Here is a 24,373-nt window from a genome sequence, read left to right on the forward strand (position 1 = left end):
TGTGGAAAAAACTTATTTATTCTTACTATCCATCTTGTTGCTAATTAGAAATGTAAAACTTGTATTGACACTTAATCTTCAATAAAAAGCCCTTTCTTTTTCAAATTCTGCAGTTCTATTAAGGCAAAGTCCGGTAAACCTCTTTTTTACTTTTGTCTTAAGGAGACCACAAAAGACTGGAACTATGGGAAAGTTATGGAGTTTGGGTTGAATAGCTCCGTTTTATTCAACATGGTTTAAAAAAAAAATGTCTTTGGGGCTCATACTTTCCAAATGAAAAATATATGATTCAGTCTTCAAGGAGATTCTGTAGATCCAGGAGTGAAATCAGTCTCTGGAAGTCTGCTGAGCCTTGAGCAAAACTGGATGTCTCCCAGTTAAGTAGAACACCTTGGTTTTCACAGAAGGATTTTGTAGTAGTCGTCCTTGTAGCTGTACAGGACCACCACAGCCACCCTGCAAGAAGACATATGTCAATTTAAAGATTTAAAACAACAAAAAAACAGACTTGTGGAGGATGTCCAAATAGAACATCTCAAAATTAGGGCAATGAAATTTGGCTGGGAAGGTTTCCAAAATCTGGATTTCTGATTCCGTGGGTCAGTCCTGTTGAGACAGAACAGGATTCAACTCTGTCTAGAGAGAAAGTACCAAACCTCAGTGTAGAAAAGAAGATTAAGGTTAGGGTTAAAATCTAAAAAAATATTTTTGTGATAAAGTCAAAATTACTCCATTTATTTTTATTCTCACTTACTCTCCAGTTTTTAGCCAGGCTACTGTAGTGGCTGTGGTGATGGTGATGTCTGTTGGTTGGCGAGTCCACTACTTTGGTCCAGACTGAAATATCTCAATGACTTATTAAATTATTGTTAAAGTGTAATCGCTTTGTGGACAACTCGACTCTTCATCTATCAGCATCATCAGGTGAACAATTTGATTTGTCCACTACTTTGGTTTATGTGCAAATACCTGCAAAACTAATGACAATCATCAGCCTCAGCTTTACTCTTTGTTTAGTGCTAAGTAGCAAATGTTAGCATGCTCACACCCTAAGGTGATGAACATTGTAGACATTATACCTCCTAAACATCGGAATGTTAGCGTTGTCAATGTGAGTCGTGTTAGCATTTAGTTAGCGGTGCCTAATGCCATGTTTATGTCACACTGGACTTATAGTAATATTGACCTTCCAACTTCCAAGTGCAAACAGCCTTCACAACAACATCCGAGTTTTAATTACAACTGAGAAAGGAGGATTTTTTTGAAACTCTTTTATACATTTTACTTGGCACACACAAAAGAAAAAACAAAACAAATATGGATATGTCACATCAGTAAAAGTGTTGTCACTGTTGACCAGAATTAAATGGAAACTGAATAGATATGATGTTCTATTAACAATATTTCAATCCTCACACAACCAACTCTAACCATTCACTCATCCTGATTATGTGAAGATTCACAACACAGGACTCTTTTCCATTTGATGTGAATGTGGCACAAGCAAAATACTACCATGACAGTTTAAACGGTATTGGAGATGATGAGCTGGCAGGCAGCAGCTTATGGTATTGTTGTCAGGTTGTGCACGCAGGTCTTGCCCGCTGCAGTTCTGGCTGAAGTGGAAACTCACTGAGTACGAAGCCCTTGGGATGAGTTTAGTTTACAACCTTACTGCAGCCAAGTGACTACACAGGCCCTTCAGCTCACTCATCTGGCCGCAGTTGCCTTTGCCCCACATTTGACGAAAACAACCAAACATATAAAAACAAATGCTGAATATACCCATTGTTGCCTCCATGACGCTCATTTATCAGTAAATACCCCCCCCCCCTCTCATTGGCAAATCAAACACACAGCAGAGACAGGAAATTAAAACCAACTGCTCTGGAGAGGGAGATGAGAAGCCAGAAAGAGAGGCTTTGAATTTTTTCTTTTTTGTTACCATCTCATTCATGAAAGAAAATCCGCTGAATCCCTCACAGGGTTGCTCTCTATGGGCATTCACTAGCATCACAACAGCAGAAGCTCAAACACTGAGGATTTAGCCTGGGATTTGAAAAAACATTTCGCTTGGGACTATTAACCGCTCCATCCACAACCGCAGTAGTGGAAGACATTAACCCCCCCCCCCTGCAATCTCAGTGTCAATCAACTTGGGTGTTAAGACGCAGATATCAGACGACCAAACAAGGAAAATCCTTCTCAAGATTTCACCTCAGGAAATGGGATCAACTGAGGATTTAATGTGCTGCAAGGCGATAGTTATCCGTCTAACAGCTCTCTTTGAAGGGCTGACTGTCACTGTTACACCTGGAGTGTGTGGGCTTGGTGGGAGCACTGGAGTGGCAGCTGCCCATAAAAGGAAGTTTGCCTCTAAGTGGTCTTTAATGTATTTCACTGTTTGCCTCAGGTTTCATTTTAATAAAAACAAGTCAGAAGTGGCAGGAAATGTGGGAGTGAGCCGAGAGGTGAGGCTGTGGGTTTCTGGCTCATCTTCCACGAGGGCTCCAGCTGAGACGAGACGTCTATAACTGTTTGTTCGGAAAATGTATCAAGTTCCTGTTATTTCTTTACCTTTGAGGGGGAAAAAAAAGTTAAATACAAAACATTTGACGCTAAAGCTGAGCACGTGAAAAAGGAAAGTGCAATCTTCACTTTTGGATTTCTGTCCTTCATTTCCTCATTTTGAATTGTCTGATTTGTTCGAGACTGATTCAAGTGTTCTTACATATTAAAATCATTTCTTTCATTAATTAAAATCCTGAACTATCTCAAGAACTATTAGATGGATTGCCACATCATTTTGTACGGACAGTCATGGTCCCTGAACAATAAATCCTACTGACTTTGGTGACGACTGACTCACATCTTTGAGGTTTTGAGTGAAATGTCTTGATAACTTTTGGATGGATTACAGTCAAACTTGATTCAGATATTCCTGTTCCCCAAAATATGACTTGAGTTGTTATAACCTCGGTGATGCAATTTTAATTTGTCCATTGTTCAGCTTTGTGTGCAAATGTTAGCATGCAAAAACATCAAACTGTCAGCCTGTTAACATGTGGCTGTAGTCTCTCAGTTTTATAGCTAGCTTCGCTTGGCAAGAAACATAACTAAATGTGCAAGAATTTCTTGCCCCGAAATCACACATGCCAACGCACCTTTTCATAATTTTGTAATGGTGGATCTCATCACAGATGGATTTTAGGTAGCGCTGCTTTGGGAGACGAGACAGCAGAGTCTTCACGCTGCTGTTGAACTGCTCTTCACTGTCAAACTAGAAAATAAAGAGAAAGAGCAGAGTTTAAAACAACAGCGTGAGCAAGAGTGAAGGATATGTGACTCACTGAAATTGAACAAAGCCCAGTGTAATTTTGATTTAACTGTCAGGAATTGTGGCGACTATCCAACAATATGCCTCGCGAGCTGTCATTTTCTACATGTTTGTTCAGTCTGCCGAATCAAAAAGCAGACTGCATTTCGTAAGAATGAATGGAGTTCTTCATCTGCAGAGTATATTTTTGCATGTCAAGTGCAGCAGTGCAGTGAGGCTACAAAGCTTCAGTAGGTTTATAGATTTCCTTGGTTCCTTGTGTGACTTGGTGTAATTTGCCATATCTAAACCAGGCCTTTCCTGCACGCCTGGCTATACACACTGTGTATTGTCATGCGTTTTATACACCAAAAGTGTTTTCTTTAACACGTGCTATGAGGTACTGACTATATAGGTGGCCCATTCATTTATTGAGTGGAGGCTTTTTCTTATATAACAGCAGTGTTAAGAGCATTTTCTTCATGTTTCTCATATAATTAAAGTTTTTTTTTAACCTATGTTAAAGGGAACCCAGATTTTTATGAGTGCAGTGTTGGTCAGGAGTTTGGAATGTGAATATTAACACCCTCTTAAGCGTGCGTTTTGTTAACCGTATTGCATGTGTGTGTTGCATATGTTAGCCTTGTTAAAGGAGTGCAAGTTAGAGCCTCTAATAGGTCTCCCTGGCCATGGAAAAAGGGCCGGGGTGTTCCCTCACGCCACTCCTCATCAGACAGGACTGTAAGGAAGGAGACGGGATCCCCTCTTCCTGTCTCGAATCCTGACCTCTGTTGGCCGTTCTTTCCACTTCTCCCCCTCCCTCCTCCCACCCTTCATTACAATGCAGCTTTTTATTAACTCTGCAGTGTTCTTGATGAAGCCAGTAGGGCACTGACCTCCAGAGACAGGAAGTTGATCAATGTTTCCTTCAGCAGGTCCACCTGTGGGATATAAAAAACAAAAAAATAAGCAGGGTGACACAAAAACACAATGGACCCTTATCTCACGCTGCAACAATCCCACAAACCGTACAGAACAACAACATATTACGCATTTTGATAGGAAGTGGTCACATCACAGTGGAGCACTGCGTTCATGATCAAACTAAAAATATCAACCTTTGCACCCGCTGCCCAACAGGTTGTGTAATTCTTTCAACACAAGATAATCCAGGCCTCTCTAGCATCAGAAAATTACTCATAATTCAGCTTTCACAAAGCTCTCACAAGGCCTGAAAGCACTCCATGTCCCTTTTCCAGGAAGGGACTAACGGCCTCCAGGGTTTATCATTGGCAAATGAATACTGTTGTGTTCCATTCTGACGGATAGACACCAAGGCTCGTGACGTGTGCTGACATGCACCGACGAAGAATTACAGGCCTGTGTGACTGCCTACTGGAATCAAGGTGATGATGCCTGTTATGTTTCAATAACTCGATGCAATCCAGACTCCAACAGGGATGACAAATGTATTTGGAATATGTTGCAATATGGTAAATAACACAAGCAGGGATGATTTACATTGAGAATATCTGACCATAAATCTACAGTGCAACCACAAATAAACTCAATATGGCAGCCATTTACATCGCCTGAAATGACACGCTGACTGCCTCCTGTTTAGTGTGCATTGTTCTGTAGCCAGTAGAATGGATTCACAGCCATCTTACCTCCAGCTAGGGATTTTAGCGCAAGGCAAATAACTATAAAAGGGCTGCTCCCGGTGATGTTTACAGTTTTAGCTATCAAAAGCCCTTTTTCTCGCTCTGTGATTTCACACATGAATTCATGAGATAAGGTGGGAAAGCCAAAAAAAAAAGGGGAGTGGGATTGGGAGGGATAAAGGGGTAAACAAACAAATGACTTACCGCCAGAACCTCAATGTCATTGCTCTTGTTCTGCAAATTGCTACCAAGATTCTTTAATCTGGTTTGGATCTGGAAAAGAGAGATTTAGAGAAAAACAAAGGAAAAGAGTGGGAAAAAAATAATGATTGTTCCCATGATCAAAATAAAGCAGCAGGAAAAAAAAATCTTCACAAGCATTTTATAAGCAAACAACTGGCCCAGCCTCAAGTTTACAGGCACCATATTCTTTATGGCAAATGCTTAAATGTTTAGTACAGACACGCAGAGACACAAAGCACAGAGTGACTACTGCTCTGCAGAGAGACTACATAGCAAGTGCTGGGTATCCTGCATAACAGCTTTGCCTTAGTGGACTCCAATAAAGTAGAGTGCAGGTATAACAATACAACCTTTCTTCATATCTAACACAAACCTTTAATTGCTTAAGTTTAAATTGAGTTTTCACTTTACAGGCCTATGACTGAAACTGAGAGAGAGTAACATTTTTATAACAAAGTGTTGCAGTGTTTACTTCTTTTGTGATGTTCACTGTCAGTTTAAGATATTTCATAGACTTTTTGCCAGCCTTGTCTGAATGGCAAAAGTTATTTTGGATAACCACACCGAGACAGTGTTAGGATGATGGTTGGGATGAGGCATTTAGTTGTGATGATTGAGATTAGGGTAAGGGGCTAGGGTATGCATTGTGTCAATGAGCGTTCTCAAAGCTATAGAGAGACCAACGTGTGTTGTGTGTTTTGTGTGTGTTTTGTGTGTGTGCGCATCACAAACCTGAGTCTCATAGCGTCGTCTAGTACTGGAGGAAACCTTCTCCGGGCTGATGACGTTCACATTCATGTTCATGGTGCTGCTGCTCCCGTGCTGCTCTGAAGAGCCTGGACACCAAATAAAGGACCATTTCCACATTTTATCCAACTATAAGACTTTTTACATTTCCAGTTAACAGTTAATCACACCTAAAAGTCATGACAATAATGAAAATTGCTCAACACTTAAAATGGAACAGTTTGTTGGCTACCTGTGTGTTTGTGCCAGACGTGGTGTGAAATCTAACACTTGAGCTTATTCTTTTATTTGTTCCTCCCTTTGCGTAACAAATCAGTTAAATGCCAGAGGTCTAAATGCAACTCTAGCATCAGTCCTACTTTACAGATACCACATTCATTACAGAGTTCTCTACTCGTAATATAACACTTTAACTACATGGAGCGCTTTGGTGGAGTCAAAGCACAACTGTACAAAAACAGAGGGGGGACTGTTTTCACGCTGCACTAAGGCTTTGAGGTTACAAATATACAGCATATAGGAGCTGACTGTAAAGAGGAGGCTGGTAATCAGACGGGGCTGAATACAGTACCTGTGGTGTTGAGCAGTGATCCTTTGGGGTTCTGAAGAGACATGCTTTCAGAGATTTCTCTGCAGGAGCACAAGGACAACATTTATAAGAACAACCCCTTGACGTGTTCCTATCATTCAACTGAGCGGTACATTTAAACAAAATTTCTTTACCTGATGTTTCTCTCCTCACAGAATTTCGTCCGACATTTCTGAATGATGTGGTCCACCAAGTCCGACTCAGGAATCCGTTTCTCAGACTGTCTGTCCTTCTCGAAGGATTTCACCTGAAGACAGAAGATTTATTTAACATGCGCTTCTGTACACAACCTTCCCTCTAAACAGTTTGGAAAGCACAGTGATCTGCTTTGCTACTAGCGAAGAAAGGCTGTTTCTTTAGTGAAGAAAAGCTGTTTATTTGTTTTATTTGGTCAAAGAATTTCTGGACAGGATTGAACGATACTTTGCTGTATTGACAGGCTGGTTTACCTTCACATAGTTTCCCTCCTTGTCAGACACCAGGGCCATACAGGTGATGCCAGAAAGCCTGCAGTGGTCCAACAACGTCTCCTGAGACTGAACACACGAAATGACAAAAGGCTGAATTACACACACAAGCACACTTTGAGTGTTTTTTTTGTAAGCTTTCTCTGCTGTTGAACATGGTTTCTTTTCACAAATGGTCATGTGATTGTCACATGACAAGAGCTTTGGCAATTACTGCATTTACAAGACAAGAGGGGTTAATACGCCCTCTGAGCAGCGCTGCGTCGTCAGGGCAGATTGGAGGCGACAGTGAGTTGCTATGTGAAAGTGACGAGATGGGCCAGGGCTAACCGGTTAGCATGCTAACTTCAGTAGAAGAAAAGACATGGTAGAGAGAAGAATTAACATTGGTGTTGTTTTCCACAGCTGGAGACAACTCTTAATGAATAAAAGAATGAAGTTTGATGCTGAACTCGCAACATGTCCTCTAAACTGGTAAGTAAACAGCTGTTAATGCTAACGTTAGCTATGTAGCAATAGCAAAACTTACAAATAGCTGAAATAGGTGTATCATATTTTTTGACTACATACATAAGAATATTCATAGTGACAATACACTACACACATGAGCCATTCAGTGGAGTCTAGAGAGTCCTGCTAGAGTCCTGCTGCACAGGCTTAATAATGAACTTTCCTCCAGGTTTCAGAGCTGGATTTTTGAGAAACTCAAACTGCTGATAGCTTGCAGCCCTCATACAAGTTATACAGTGTTTCTTCCATTGATGACCAATAAAAGAATCACAAGTTAAGCTCGAAAACATTACATGCATTACAAGCTACAGGAATTTTATGATTAAAGTGTCACGGTTGCACATCAGATTGTGACTGATATGGTTGCTGAAAGAGCGAGAAAAAAGGCATGGTTGAGATACCACTCTCCTAAAGCATGAAAGTTAAAGAAATCATTTAAAGAAACTATATGTAACTTTTAGAAAACCCTTGTTATTAATGACACTGGTGGTCATTAAGTGAACTGCAGTCAGCATCATGTTGCTCGCGGTTGCACGCAGTCTGTAGTTAGGCATAAGCGAGCACTGAGACAAAGATAATCATAAACTATACAGACGATGGTTGTGGGATGAAGAACGTCAGACTGGATATAATGTACATCAAATCTACAAAGTAACAGGTCCAAAGGACCCTGTTCTGTGCTGGGAGCCGGTTGTTCATTATTATTAGCAGACTCCATTTCTAAGCAAACGTTAGCTGGTGGCTAGGCACTCGAGAGGAAGCATAAACATCACATCCTGGTTTTACCCAGAAAATGAATCCCGAGTTCTTTACAGAGAAATTAGTCCACAGGCTGTTAGAGGTAACCAAGAAAGTCAGGGAAGTTACGCTACATCTGCGCTACACTGAAAAAGTGATTAAAACATGTAAATTGCTTCACATTCTTGCGGATGGTACCTTTAAATATGAGGGCTTGTTCTGGGGGAATGCTGAAAAATTCCGCTATAGCAGTAATCATTCAGTTTAAGTAGAGTTTAGCTTGGAACAAAAAGAGTGTGTGCACAGTGTTAAGGCTCACAACCAAAGCCAATGTGTATTCAGGTAATGCATTCAACCATGACAGTGTGTATGTACAGTATGTACATGTTTGGCTCAGCCCAATTTGTTCTCATTAACTTCACTTTGGGTCCTCTGCAAGAGGAGCTCATGGTGGGACAGAACAAACACTGCAGTGTACCACAAGTGTGTGTATGTGTGCCAGTTTGCCACACCATCATGTAAACCTTAACACTTCCTCTTCTCCTACAACTTACTCATTGACAGAACAAATTAAGTCAACGGGAAGTCACTGCCTGGAAGCTGATGGGCAGCTCTGGGCCGTGCGCCTTAGCTGACCGCATGTGGAAGGTCTTTGCCATATTTGGCTAATAAAAGCTAAAAGAGTGGAACCGTCTCCTGAGGATGAATTAAAGCTGCAGATTCCGTCTGTTAAGAGGCCAGCATGTGAAAGGTGTTAACAAAAAGTCTAGCGAGGAGGTCCGAACAAGGCGTTCTCACCGATCTCGCCACTGGTCAAAGCACTGGCCTGCATACATAATCAAGAATGCACACAAACACCATTGACAGTTTAGAACTTAATGCTGCTTGTTTTCAGCCGAACCCAACCTTTCCTAATTGCTCTTAAGGGCTCAGGGGGAAAGAAGGCAGCCAATCACATTTGTCCTGGGCCAGAACAAAAGACAATGAAGACCATTAAAGCAAACACTTACCCACTGAAGAAGTGGAGAGTTAAAACAACAAGAGGTTATTAAGAGTAAAGGGAGGCAAAAACAAGGAGTATTAAAATGTGGGCACGGGACTATGCCAGCAGGGGTGTTTTACACAAACACACACAAACAGAGCTGAGATCAGTTTGTCACATAAACATGAAGAATGTGACAGAGGCATGGCATCTGGAGTTTTAGACCAGAGGATAAATAAGTTCACTTTGAAGGGACAGATCTCAGCTTGTTTCTTCTCTAATTACAGCACCATTTACGCAAACAAGAGCTCTACAAATAACTTTATTGGAAGCTTGTCTAACAGATGATGTTGTGTTGTTCAAAGTAAACACAACCGCAGCTCATTCTCTGGGATGTTCACTGTTTCTGATGCTGTCACGATAAGTCTGTTGCTGACAGACGAGGGGCTTTTTCCCTCCAAGAACAGAAGTCAGGTGTTGCCCTCTGTGGGTGGGATGAGGTTACTACAGGGGGGGGGGAGTTGTTGCTATTCAGGGATCTACAAACTCACAAACATGATTGAGTTTACACATGCAACAAACACGAGGGCTCAGTTACATAATCATTAGCAACACAAACTCAATGAAATCCTTCTGCTTGAACTACTGCATGTAGAGTGCTGCTCTATGTAAGTCCACTTTGTGGATTTTTTTTCCTTTCACAAGTCCGGAAACAACAGAAAGGGAGTGACTTAGTGAGCGGTGGACTCTGCTTCCTTTAGCTGAGATATATTTAGGCTTTGGCCTTAAGGGCTCTTACTTAACTAGGTTTTAAGAAGCTGCAATGCATTTCTACTGCATTATTCCTCATATACATGTTGACTGTCTGCATTCTGTGATATTTTTAATCATGCTTTTGTCACCACAAATGTTGCTCCATCTTTTGGCCAATCAGTGACAAGAAAAAAACCCAAAGATTTCAGCCTTTATGGCTAATGATTTCACACTATTGCAAAGATCTAAAGGAGGTGTTAACGTACTAAGGAAAAAAGTGATGCAGCAGTAATGGAAACAAAGAAAAAGCCTGCTAGGAAGTGAAAATAGCTGCAAATAATGCAGGTTTTTATGACTTCAAGGAAACACATGATACATTTTGGCACATAGCACAGAATGTAAACATAACTTTGTTAATAAGAAAACTTCATAGAGCACCTTTCAATCAAAACCGACACCAGTCAGACAGTGAATGCAGGACTAACCTGTGAGACATCGTAGGCGATGTCTGCAGAGACGCCAGTGCTCCACAGCTTCTGGACAACGCTGATGGCTTTGGACATTGAAGAATGTCCCACTGGGACCACGAGGGCATCGCAGGAGCTCACTGATGGCTGACATAGAGACAAAAACAGTCAAATAATGAAAGGTGTCGTGAACTCGAGTAAAATAGCATGTTTGTAATAAATGAGCCATTTCAAGGTTTGTCTCCCTCTTCAAACTATGTGCAGTTTTCACATTCTGAATCTGGAATATAGATTATGATACATCTCCAATAATAACTCTGCGGCGTCAAGATTTGCAGTGATCATAGTTATTAACATGTTTCTAAAAGTGGCTGTGTGGCGACCGCCTGCTGTAATAAGGCATCATTAAATATGAAACTCTGTCTGCTGCTCCTTCATTACAATAATCAAGAATGTCAGATCTCAGCATGTATGTGTGTGTGTGTGTGTGTGTGTGTGTGTGTGTGTGTGTGTGTGTGTGTGTGTGCCTCTCTCTTACTGGCTCCTCCATGTTGGCCATAGCAGCACAGACTTTGTCCAGGGCCACACTGGCCCCTACTGCAGAGGGGACTGGTGCTGTGGAAGCCGGCCCTCTGAACTCCAGGATCTAGCAGCAGCAGGCAGAACAAACCACATAAAGATACCACTGCAACTGCATCACCAACACTCCATCATATGGAATTAATGTAATACAGACAGAAGACCTATATTTGAGGTGGAAAAAAATATGGTTGACATACAGTACACGCATACGTGGAAGGAAAGGTTTTGACCACATTTTTTTAAATAATAGCTGTGGATTTCTGTCATGACTTGCAGCCAGTTTAATGTGGAATTTGGATGAATGGCTGTAAAAACCTACCAAGTGGTCGTAGCGTCCTCCAGCAGCCAGTATATCTGGTACAGTACGCTTGCGTTTCCTGATGAAAGCCACAAACTGGAAGATGACCCCAGAGTGGTGCTGCACCTTGTACACTAAGCCTAAGTTGACCACCACCTACAAAGGGGGATACGTCTGCGTTAAAAGGAGAGAAAATGAACATGTTTAACCTGCATTTATTCTGAATTTAACAATCACCTGCAGTTTAACTCCAAGTCTGCGCAGAAGCACCGTGAGCTCCTCCAGGTCCTTGAGGCCCTGCTTGGCCAGCTGGGTGACGGCGGTCTTATGTTTGGTGAGTGATGTCAGCAGTGGCGCCAGGTCCTGCAGATTTCCCTTCTGCTCTATGTACTTGTACAGTGTCTGCAACTGGACACAACAGAGGAGAGGAGAGATTTTGACGTTTATGAGCGAGTACAAGTGTGCTGTGGCACGACTGATTGTTTTTACAGAAGGTTCATGCACCCGGTGGACACTCACGCTGTTGGTTGACAGTGAAAAGTTGTAGAACTTTGCCTCCACCTCACGTTTGGTCAGCTTTTCATTCTAAAGCAAATACACAAAAAAAGGTCATAGAAATGTTATACTACCATATTTGGGGAAAGAAATACACTACTGTATATGTTTAAATAAGGATATCAACAACAGACACACAATGTGCACAACATCTGTGATGCACATGTGACCTGCACTGACCATGGCATCACACAGAATGCTGTAGGCCTGGCTCAGTTTGTCCTCAGGGACCCCGCTGTGGAGCAGGATGGCCTTCAACAAGCTGGTGTGGTTCAGGTAAATGTTATAGTTCCTTTCCTGCCATGACAAAACACACGCAAACACACCTTTAACCCACTCAGTTGCAATTATCAACAATACCAAGAACACTACTGCACAACGAGCACCTCAGTGAATAATGACTGCTGTGTCCGGCTGCCCTCTCATAAAGTCTGACTCACATATCCTTACAAGCTTTCACACGAAGAGCTGGGTGGTGGAGAGGATCTGTGAGAGATGAACTAGAGGCTAGACCCAAGGTTGACTGGGTTCGTGCGACATGCACAGGAATGCTGTGACTGGAGACTGACGCAGCACTGGGATGTGTGGACAGGAAATGGATTGTACTGGGAGGCAGGGAAGGAAGTGGACAGAGCTGCTCGTAACAGATTCACTATGTAAATAATAAATACAGTGTAAATCTGTCAGGGTTACACAGACTTTGGTATGTTAGGAATGTGAGAGGGAAGTAAAAAGGGAAAAAACAACAACAGCACTGGGTGCAATGATGGCATCCGTAGGAAAATAAAGAACAATGATGCATCCAGCCCATCAACACATTCTTCTGTTTAAGCGAATCAAGACGGGGCAGCGGAGCACAAACTGTCAGTTCACCGGATAATTTTCAGGTACAGGCCGTTCATGTGTGTAACCTGAAGTGCAGGGAATTCCTGGACTATTTCAGAGATGGTGTAAATAGTCTCAGCATCAGGGAGCAAGCTGTTGGTGACGGGTGTGATGATGTCAAAGGCACACTCCAGAAGCTCCCTTGGGTGAGCACGATCCAGCTTCTTGGGGCGGAACACGCGTTCGATGCTGTACCTACAGCAAGATGATGAAGAGAAACACATTACACATTGTGTTTATTCTCAATATGAATGTCAGGTTTCTCAAGAGATTCAGAAAATGGATCATTTTAAGTGATGATCTTGGTATGTGCTCTGTTCAAAACCTGCTCATGCATATACAGTGAATTTGTCAGGGTTTTTCAAAGTAATCAAAAAGGCACACAAGTGATGCTATAGTTAATCCAACTAGCCCTATTGGTGATAACGCTAAAGAACTTTTATTTGGTGGACATTGGACTTTGTATTCTCCAACAACACTGAAGAAACTTCATGATTGTAACTACTTACATTAAAAGATTTTTTTAAGCAAAAAGAAAAGAAAAAAACGCAACACAGTATTGAATTTAGCCACAGTTGCACAATTTCCATTTCATACAGTAAAACATACAGTGTCATTCATAAGTAAGTTACATAATGAACTTGTTTGCAAAGGACTGTGTAGGCCATTTCGAGAAGAGCAAATACCATGCAAATGGTGCTTATCATCACTAATGCATAAATAAAGCATGACATGAATATCTCTTAAGTCATAGAACTTTACCTTTTCAGATGTGTTATATTATTGCGGGTGACAAATCTTGCAAACGCCATCTAAGGTGAAAGGAGGGTTGAGACATAGGGTACACTTGTATAATGACAGTGAAGTCAGAGCATACCAGGCTGTAATCAATCACAGTGTGGAAACAACCATTTAGTCCTCAGGGTTTCCCGAGGTAGCAGGATCTTAAGGTGGCTGCTGATTGCAGCCTCACACTACATGTGTGTTTGCATTTGCTGATGCAAATAGTTGGATAATTAGAGCTTGTGTGCAAGTGCGGAGACGCACACCTGCATGTGTGTCGTATGTGTATGCATGTGTGTTGGGCTCACGCGAAGGTCATAGGGCAGTGTAACCAGCATTCCACTGTGGTCCATGAAGCAGGCCATCTCGCTGCCATCGTACAGCTTCCTGTTTCTGGGGAGGAGCAGTGGTGTCTGGAGACGCACTGCACCTGAAGACAAACACTGTGCATCACTGCAACATCTGCATACGATAACATAACCCTCACCCTGAAAGAACTGATGCATGTGAGCAGATACAAAGCGAGAATAAATAAATAAGTGCAGCTGGACATCATCAGCAGTGTGTGCACAAAAATAACACTTGCACCTGCACAGAATCTAAGCTGCCCAACAGTGCACCTATTGTTTAGCTGCCACTCGGTAGAGCAGATGTTGGGGTCCTTAAAAACAGGCTTAGAGCAGGTCAGGAGTACAAATGGTTTGCAGCAAAGGCTCATGTTCTCATACACACACACACACACACACACACACACACACTAAACAAGCGCAGTGTACTCACCATGCTTCTTGAAGATCCTGGTGATTGTTTCATACACATGCTGCTGCAATTTGGCACTGTTGAAGCTGAAGCTACCCTGGAGGGAGACCAAACAAACACTCTCTGTTAGGGATCAGGAGACATTGATTAAGCACTAACAGGCCTTCTGCTGCTCTGTTATATACAGACCAGATGCACGCAGCGGTTGGTGCAGCCATTCATATGACTGCAGTGACATCTAAAGGCAGAAGTGGGAAAGAGTCAGGTATAATTCTCTCAGATTGGTACCCAAACCACTAGAACTGAGATTAGTGAGTGTGAATTTAACAATAATTAACTGTGGTTCTATAGGTGCCCACCCACACACTCAAATAAACTCAAGCAGCAAGAAGATGATGCAGTCTTACCTGTGTCTCTGAAGTCAGTGGCACATTAAATAAATTCTATTTTTACCAAAATCAAGTGAAACCCTACATTTTCAAAGTGGTCAGACACATAACCTTGGCTTCTGGTTTTGTGTAAAATATGTGCAATATAACAGAAAAATGCTCTTGAATTAGTTCTGCAGCAGACATCCACAAGTCAAACCTCTCAATAATCTAGTTTTTAACACCAAATAAATCATACATGCTTTATTAAAATACATTTAAAACACTCCTAACGGTCCTATGTCGAGCATGGGGGAACAATAAATGGAGGAACAATAAAAGAAAATGGAGGAACAATAAAAGAAAAAACACTATCAAAAGCATGGTCAACTCAAACAACAGCCATACCTTATGAAGGTCTATGTCGTAGGTGTAATCCATGACTGGTGAGGTGTTCTGAGCAAACAGCTGGCTCACCATGGTACGGTAGGCCTTGCCGTTGATATTGGCCATAGTGTGCTGCAACACCTCGTGCAGCTCTGACTCCTCCATCTGAAGCGGAGGCAGCAGATCACTCTTCAGTAGCTCCTGGGTGGTGGGCCGCAGGGCTGGGTCGTGGTTCAACAGCCACTGTATCACTTTCCTCTGATAGACCCGGAGAAAAAAAGACACAAGGAGATATTCTACTGTTAGATTTGAATTTTAGGGAGGGAGAAAGATTGCTATCAGTTGCATGCTATAGCCATTCCTCACCTGAGTCCCTTGCTCATATGCAGTGAAGTCCTCAGGGAAGATGATGGACTCCTGCAGCATGAAAAAAGATGAGGTGAGTAAGACGCCCTGCACATCCTAAAGTACTTCCCCTGTTTATTTCTAGCTCTGATACTGGACGCACCATACGTAGCTGGCTCAGGACAGAGATGCGCTCAGCCCCGGTGGTCATGGGCCTGTAGGACATCTCAAAGAGGATGATTCCCAGGCTAAACAGGTCAACTTTCTGAGGACAGAATAGTAAAAAAATAAGCATTAAAAAAATTAAGGTGGTGTTAACTACAGAACAAACAGAAGTCACACAGAGGCAAATCTGCAAGGTTAAAATATACTGTATTTTGCCAGGTAACTCTGTGGTTATCAACTGATAACTAGATCAAAATTTTAAATTCATACCTGGTTGTAGGTGGCTTTAGTATTTCCTTGAACCTCCGGACTGACGTAGAGGGCAGTCCCAACCATGCCTGTCATGTTACCTGTAGACAGTGATGCAAAGGTAACACAAAGCATTGAAACATCCATCTCATGCACCACAGTTATCAAAGATCAGTGTTACGTGCTGAAACTCTCTGCACCTGTTGGGTCCGGTTTGGGCATCACTGCAGAACCACTCTCCTCCACTTCAAATTTACCTGCAGCCTGAGAGACATAAACATTTTCTCACAGGTTTATTAAATCCTCATCATTGTCTTTCTACATCTTTACAGTTTGGATAAATATAAAGAGAATCAATGATACAAAGCCACACAGTTTCAATGCTACACAGAAATCCATCACATTAACAGCTTCACCCAGCCTGTCAGCAGGCTAAAGCTGTTAGCTGCATACCACACTAGCAGGGTGGTCTGTAGCCAGGCCGAAGTCTCCAATCTTCACATGGTCCTGAGAGTCAAGGAAGATGTTGACAGGCTTCAAGTCCCTGTGAATCATCCCCTTTTGGAGAAGAACCAAAAAGAGCTGTGCTTGGTCATGGGTCATAAATTCGTGGCTTCTTTCTTGGTAATGTTTATGTCACTGGTTTACTGTACCTGCTCGTGGATGTAAGCGAGGCCGTCCAGTATTTCCCTGAACAGCCTCCATAACCGATTGTGGTCCTGATGCAGGCCGTGGTCTATCGTGTCTCTTAAAGTGCTCTTTTCACAGTATTCCATCTGTTGGGAACAGAACACATGATTTATATGTGGAGCAGAGACCTCTTGTGGTAAAAATTGAGCACTGAGGCGAAGCTTACTTGTATGTACAAGTAATATGGTATGAGGAGAGTTCGATCTGAGCCTGCGCTCTCCGTTGTTTCAGTCACTGGCCTTTTGCTCGGCTCAAGCTGAGGAAAGACACGTTGATGTTTTATTACACTGTGAAAAATGCAGACACTAACAAAGACAAACAAGAAAATAAATAATAAAGGGTCAATATTCAAACATGCAACACCTCATCTAGGCTTTCATCGCCATTGGAAAAGATGATGTCACTCCTCGAGTCACTATCTGATGGCCTAAATGCAAAGAAAAAAAGAAAAAAAAACAACAAGAAAAGTGGTGAATGAAAGATTTGAGCAGGAGCAAGTGTCAACATCAAAAAAAAAAAAAAACTCACAAAAAGGAGGCACCAAACACATCCTCTTCATCATCATCATCATCCTCATCATCACTAGACTGGTGTCCGCCACACTTGGCACTGGAGGATCTCTCGATGGAGGTGGACCACTCCACAGAGCTCGACAGGACCGGAGGCGGTGCAATATCCTCCACGTTGTCAGGGAGGCCGAGTTCGTTGAGGCGCTGCGGAGGATCTCTGCCCTGTGGAGGCTTGTCGGCCCCGCTCTGAGGCTCGGAGCTGTCGGTGTTGGTCAGCACCCCTGTGGAGGGCGTCTCGTGCCGCTCGATCCATGCATTGTAGTAGCGGACGATATTCTCATGGTTAAGGCGCGAGAGCAGCGTCACCTCGCCCTTGATCCGTCTGAACTGCTTACTGGCTGGGTTGACCTGAATGCGCTTCACTGCGTAGTAACAACCATCCAGTTTGTTCTGAACCTGGAGGAGCAGGAGAGGGAAAGAGTGACAAAGCGGACACTATGAAATCACAGCCAGCTGTCTCGCCAGTGTTATGTCATCTCACAATAAAGCTGTTGTAGGTATAAAGGTCGGGACCTTAATTACAGCACCAAAGGCTCCTTTTCCCAGAAGCTGCAGCTCCTCAAACTCATTGAAGTAACGTGAAAACTGCCTCTGCACCCCGGAGCTGAATGGAGCATTGAGGATGTGACTCCGTGGAATGACTGATGATGCAAAGTCCACAGCGAGATCTGAGATGACATTAAAAAAAGTTATGGAATATTGGATTGTCTCTTAAGAGTTGGTATTCTTATCGTGAAAAATTCAAGCTCGGCATTCATCATCGGCACGAATATTCTCCGCAACGATGAACGCATTAGTTGCTTGGACGCCTAATATTGAAAACAGTTAATTAGCTGCTGTTCTAGTAAATACTGCTTAACCAAAATGTTAGTTTTCGTAGAAACCTGCACTTGACTTGTTTGTTGAAGTCTAGGTCACATAGAATCCTTTTGCTTGGTCTTTTTTTTTTTTTTTTGGTGCTTGACCTATTTTCAAAGGTGTCTCTAGTATTTTGTCCACCTCATTTACATATTGTACATGGAGGTGTGGTTAATCACCTTCTGGGCTGGCATCCTGGTACTGTGGCAGGTTTTTAGGTGAGGGAGGCTTGAGGAAGGAGTGGTCCAGCAGCTGCTGGGCTGTCCAGCGTTCAGCATCATTCAGGCACACACACCTATAACACAGAGACACATGCAGTACAATGGACAGTTCCACTGGACAGTAGCCTCTGGCACTGATCTGGAATAAGCTCTTCTGTTGTGCTAATCCACACTGTGCTTGTGGTCTGCTGACAACACAAAGCAGACACACTGCATCTGATGATCTGAATGAGACCAACATGTTAGGTTGTTGGAGTGAAGCCTGTAATGAAAACTATGTATTAAAAAGAAACCATTTTTAAACAGCCAGCAATGTTAGCAGTCAGACAGCCTATAAAACACTCTGACCTAAAGGAACAAACCAGTCTTGTTGCGTGTTTAGCCTATTTACAACTAATCACATTTGTTTCAAATTACTGCGAACCACTTTCCAAGGCATAGTCCTCGTTTTGAATGTATTTTTCCTCCCTTCCAGGCACTCACTGCTTTCCATTCATTTCTGTGCCCTATGAAGATCAACTATGTGACCATTTTGAAAATTGATTCATTGGTAAAGTCATTTTTCAAGCCAGAATCCCAAACATATGGTGGTTCCAGGTTCTCACATTTGACAATTTGCTGCTTTTCTTGGTCTTACATTGTGGTAGGTGGAATAAGTGTCAAACAAGACACTTAATGATGTCACCATGGGGTCTAGGATATTATTATTATTAATCTGTTAATTGAGAAAATAATTGGCTGATTTATCAACAATGAAAACAATCATTGGTTGCTGCCCTATGAAATTACTTTCAGACTTTTTAAACCAAAACAAAAAGTACATTTAACAATAACATGATTGTAGACACGGCTGCCTGGAGGCCAAACAAAACAGATTTGGAGAATGCTCAGCACTAATGCGAAGTATACAGTACATGATTTACAGTAAACAGATAAAACTCTAGTAAAGTCATATAAGAAGCTGGCGAGGTGTCCCATCCATACATACTTGTGGAGGAAGTCCTGGAAGTCGGCAGGCAGGCTGGCTGGCACCGTCACTGGATACTCCTTCACTTCTTTGCCCTGACTCAGAGCGAGCAGCATCAGCCCCAGGTTCCACACGTCCCCCTTTTTGCCCGTTTTCGACGGCATCGCTGTGACCTCAGAGAAACGCACATGGGCTTGCTCGAAAACGTCCTCTTTGCAGATATCAGCAAATCTCTTCGATAGGCTGTAATCAGTCAGTCGAACGTTGCCCTCTGAATCCAACAGCACACTGGAGGCCCCCAGCTGCTTGTGGACGACAGAGTTGGAGTGAAGGTAGTCGAGAGCTGCGAGCAGCTGCGCCGTGTAATGGCAGAGTTTATCCAAAGGGACCGGGGTGTGGTTGAGCAGACTTTGGTTCAAGTTGATCCCAGAAACATGCTCCACCAGCAGGTTAATCATCAGGCAGTCCTCCTTCTCAGTAGAGCTCAGTGCCATGTAGTGCACCAAGTTTGGGTGATCCAGTTTCAGGAGGGAGTTGAACTCATTTTCTGCCCCGTGGATCTACACAGGAATTCAGATTGTAATTTGTGACAGTTTTGCGCAACTATATATATAATATATGGCTTTCAGGTGTAACAGACCAACTTGCCTGCTTTTTGCAGTTCTCAATCTTTCCTTTCTCCTGGGTGGTGAAGAACTTGCCCATCTTCTTGTTCCAGCGCAGCGACCATTCGTAGATGACCACAAAGTCTCCTGAGTTTGCCTCAAATCCATAATAGATGCTCCGGCCGAGTCTCTCGCTTACACCTGTCAGAAATATGAAGACACATACCAATGTACCAAGCAAGATGCCAGCAGCCATATTAGGCCACTTTGCACCATAATATCTACATCATATCAGGCAGCTCTCACCTAAAGTTTTCCCTCTGTGGACAACAAGTTCTCCAAAAGTGCTGCTGTTGAAGTGAAGAAGCTCCTGTGAGCGATGGTTGTCTTCATTAAATGTGTCGCGCCTGGTGAAACAGGACCATCTCTAAGCGTTATTATAATATTTCTTGAACATGAGAAGCATTTTACTGTACTTGGAATGCGCTCAGGTAGCTCGCTGTGTACCTGTGGCGTGTGCTTGAGGTAGTCCGCCGGCGGTTACCGACTCCTTTCTTAGCTTCAGTAAATTCAGAAGGAACTCCTGGGCTGGGCGGGCTCTTCCCTAACAGGGATGAGTTAGCAGAGACTGGCTGCTCCATAGTCTCAAGGCGCTCCTGTGAATATTAATGCCACAGAAAAGGACCATTACAACTACAAATTTGCAAGCTTCACTGCTTTTCTATGGAGAAACTGTGTGACTCAGGCACCTGTTTGGCCATTTCCTTTCTTCTCTTTTCCTCTCGCTTCTCCTCCTCTCTTCTTTGGATTTCAGCCATAATCTCTTTTTCCTACAAAAAGTGAAAAATACCTCAGTCAACATCCTGTTTAACCAGAACATCTGTAGGCAGTTGCAGGTTCAGTTATTTCAGGAGATACAAACAGGACGCATGATGTGTCATAGCATCAGTATTTATAAATAAAAGAAAACTAGGTTAAAAAGACACCAAAATTAATCCCATGTCAGTTTTTTTTCCAAAGAAATTATGACAAAGTGTGCAGCAGAATTATATTATTCTGTATTTTTATTTTTTATTTTTCATTAATTAGCTCATGTATTCTGCTACTTATGTGATAGTGACTTCAGCGATCGTGTAATGATTGGGTTTAAGTTGCACAGAAAGATGAGATAAACTGTGCTGCTCCCGGAGGAGTAAATTCAAGATCCTTTGTGAATGTGCCTGACAAATCCCTTAGAAGTAAAATTAGCACACAGCCCCTGATAAAACTAATCCAGCATGAACAGCTCTCTGTGTCTCTTCCTAACCATCTCCTCCTCCTGTCTGCGCCGCTGGTCTATCCTCTGCTGCTCCTCCAGGGCTCGTTTCTCCTGCTGCCTCCGCTGGTTCTTCAGCATCTCCTCGTGGAAGGAGCGCGATGGAGGCTTGTTGTGCTCACTCAGGAAGCCCTGGATGCAGTCCGCTAGCTCGTAAATCATCACCTGGGTGGACAGGTACAGAGGTTAATAGTAATAGTCTGTGTGTATATGTGTGTCTGTGCTTGTGTGTGTATGTGTATCCTCACCTCCCCACATCGCATCGCTGCCATCTTGGTGATTTTACTCTGAAGGGTCTGGAGGTTTTCGTTTGAGAGGCCTTTGGCATTCTTCAGCTCCAGCTCCGGAGGCCTGTCAGTGCCCCAGGATATTATGTTACCAAGACTGAATGATCACCAGTAAACACTGAGGTAACATTTAGAGCTCCACCCTGGATCTTTGTACTGACTGTGCCTGGATTACCAACAGGCACTTGAACATTAAGAGGCTCAGTTTTTTAGAAAAATATGCAGCATCTTTCGCACTGCCTTTATAATCATGCAAGGCTTTGGGGATAAAACCAAAATAAATTGTTTACTGGGTATACGCAGATTATAATATAAGTTAATTTATTTGCGGTAGAGCTGTCAATGACTTTCCTTCAAGCCATACTTTATGTAATGTGTTCATACATGTTTTTTTTTTTTTACAAAATTGTGCTTTATCTTCTAGTCTAAACCAGGGGCTCCCTGGCTTGTAAATAAAAAATGTATTCAAGCAGCCTTACAAGTATTTTTGCCTGATTGTCTAAAATCGTCTAAAACTAACAAAACTCAGATATGAATCTGATTAAAGAAAAAGTTAACAAGTGTTTAGTGCTTGACAGTTGTTGATATTGTGAGCTGCAGCCACATTTTGGTCAGCACCATTCCTAGACACCTAACTGCCTGGAATAACCGGTATTACATTAAATTTGATTTATAGATTAGATTACAGTGATAAGATTCCTCTGAAATTGGTCCGGTGTCATAAAACAGAAAAACTGTTTCACATACAAGAGACAAAATAAAGATCTATGGCTAAATGGTGTCAGTTTATTTCTAGTGTTAGAACATGTGAGTGCAAAACTCTTTTGAAACTACACCTTCATTAATTTATAGATAAACATCAGCAGTGTAATTTTAATGCTTCAGAGCTGTTGTGTTTTATCGTCTTTATTCCATCAATTCAGTTTCTACAAATGTGAATTTGGAGCTTTTGGGGGCAACTTCATTACAGAAAGATTAATAGTGAAAGGGCCTTTTTTCAGTTCAATTTTTGGAGCTGCTGGTCACTATGAGCATTGGGGCCTCGCAAAGCAGTGGCAATAATGGCCTTAGAGAATTCATGGCAAAGGTCAGGGGGTCAGTACTCACATATCTGGGTATGTAGGAGGACATTTGACCTGCAAGTCCAAAGTCACATAGCTTTCCTGCCCATTGTTCAGCCCGTTGGGCCGCAGGCAGAGGTGCACCTCTGGAGGCCTCTTAACCTGAAAGTAAAGCCAACCAATCCTCACTGTCGATCACTTCAGTTTAATTCGGGTAGCAGTGGCGTATACGTCAACTAACACCCACCATCACCTCACTACAACACAACGCTAAAATCTCTGGCTACCTTCCACGGATCCCTGCTCCGCAGATCCTGGAAGTCATCTCCAAAGATAGAGGCGAGGGCTTCTAGCTCATTTTCCTGCTGGACTGTGTAGTCGTCTGTCCCATCTGCTGGAGTGTGCTGACTGCTCATTCTTCTGCCTCAGCTACATGGCAGTCCTCCTGTCCCGTCACTCTCACACAGCCGTTCACAGAAGCAGGAAGAAGCTCCGCCGCTGCTCTCCCCGCCGCCCTCCGTCTCTCCGCGGACTCAAACTTCAGCAGACACGAACAACTCGCAGTTATTAACTACTCAGTGGCCACCAGGTTAACACAAGGGGCGACCATAACATTGCTGCTGCAAGTGGCGCATGGCTGTTGCTGAAGCAAGAGGGTTGTGTCGCAGTTGAAACGTCATCACGTTGCTAGCGTTTTTCCAAAATGGCCGCTAGATGGCGGAAATGAGTGAGGGATTATACATCCTTGCTTCAGACCTTTAGCCAAAGCAAAGATACTCTATACATTATTATTATTATTATTATTATCATTATTACTATTATTCTCAGCTGTCTCTGGCCAAAGTCTAAACGCCACACTGCGGAAATACACCAAAAATCCTGTAGTAAAAATGTTCTTCTGGTAAAAGTAAGTATGACTGACAAAATGTAGCCTACCTCTGGTATGAAAAGAAAAGTACCCAACTCAGTAACTGTGAGTACTAAATTATATTATTTATCATATATAATATAAAGCATTTCCCCTTTGTTTAAGTATCTTGTGTTATATATATAAATATGTATGTAGAGGAGTACAATATTTACATCTGTAGTGCAGTGAAATTATAAAGTGGCACCAAAAGTAACTGCTTAAGTAAAGTAACTTGAACTAAAGTCAAGTTACTTTAGTTCTCTACTTAAGTAAATGAACTCTGGCTCTTCTTCATACAAAATAAAAGAAATATTGATCATGCATCAGTGAGAGGGTCAAAGGTCAAGATTAATGAATGTTAGTACTGTAGCAGTTGTAGTGCTAACATTCATCAATCCTGGCCGTAGCTAGCTATTATAAGGGTATATAAATGTATAACAAATAAATATATAACAACCAGAGATGACATGGGCTTAAAATGCAATGTGATATTGCGAGTACTAGAGGAAGCACACTGCCAAACAGGAAATGTTGTAGCCCTTTGTGTAAGATGTATAATGAACAGACCGTGCCATCTGATTTGTGAAGGCTGCATGAAAATGTTGTCATGACTTAAAAGTACAATTTCATGTTAATTCACTTGTTGTCTTCAGGGTGTTAAAGTGGACTGCAAACTTTGCAATATGCAACATCCCGCAAAGGCTCCATTGAGTTGAGCAGGTTATATTGGCACAGTGGAGCAGTGGGGGAGAACAACATTACGAAGCCTCTATGCACATCTCATCAGGATGGTCATCTAGCCTTCGCAGGACATATATACACAAAATATATATTGGTCATCTAGGAGCCAAATAAGGGCATATTAGACTAAGCAGGTTTATTACCCATGTCATTCTGCTTTGGTTTTGCTGTGACAAATGTCTCAGTGATGCAGTAGATTTATTGCAATTGTGGGTCTAGAACTACCAATTTTGGAATAAGAACGTTCAGTTTTCTGAGGACTAAACAATGGTTGAAATCCAAACAGAAGAGGCCAAC

General features: G+C 42.4%; 1 protein-coding gene across 1 annotated transcript; it reads right to left on the minus strand.

The window, feature by feature from the left end:
• eif2ak4 (eukaryotic translation initiation factor 2 alpha kinase 4) lies at positions 1-23,075 on the minus strand. The gene is made up of 39 exons (XM_071497467.1): positions 22,713-23,075; positions 22,472-22,587; positions 21,326-21,428; positions 21,069-21,242; positions 20,512-20,592; positions 20,270-20,418; positions 20,069-20,169; positions 19,806-19,963; positions 19,179-19,717; positions 18,149-18,264; positions 17,625-17,779; positions 17,071-17,507; positions 16,906-16,969; positions 16,709-16,798; positions 16,506-16,628; positions 16,306-16,410; positions 16,053-16,116; positions 15,874-15,953; positions 15,602-15,703; positions 15,460-15,510; positions 15,115-15,351; positions 14,360-14,435; positions 13,888-14,009; positions 13,559-13,608; positions 12,823-12,991; positions 12,092-12,208; positions 11,876-11,941; positions 11,594-11,764; positions 11,378-11,512; positions 11,015-11,122; positions 10,495-10,623; positions 7,009-7,095; positions 6,694-6,806; positions 6,542-6,600; positions 5,956-6,059; positions 5,185-5,253; positions 4,213-4,257; positions 3,165-3,280; positions 1-456 (listed from the first exon to the last, which is right to left on the minus strand). The coding sequence occupies exons 1-39, from the start codon at positions 22,839-22,841 to the stop codon at positions 399-401; spliced, it is 4,968 nt and encodes a 1,655-aa protein (XP_071353568.1). The 5' UTR covers positions 22,842-23,075; the 3' UTR covers positions 1-398.
• Positions 23,076-24,373: the final 1,298 nt, after the last annotated feature.

Source organism: Trachinotus anak, unplaced genomic scaffold (genome assembly GCF_046630095.1).
Source record: "Trachinotus anak isolate AG129_WGS33_773 ecotype Australia unplaced genomic scaffold, CSIRO_AGI_Tana_v1 ptg000015l, whole genome shotgun sequence".
NCBI lineage: Eukaryota > Metazoa > Chordata > Actinopteri > Carangiformes > Carangidae > Trachinotus > Trachinotus anak.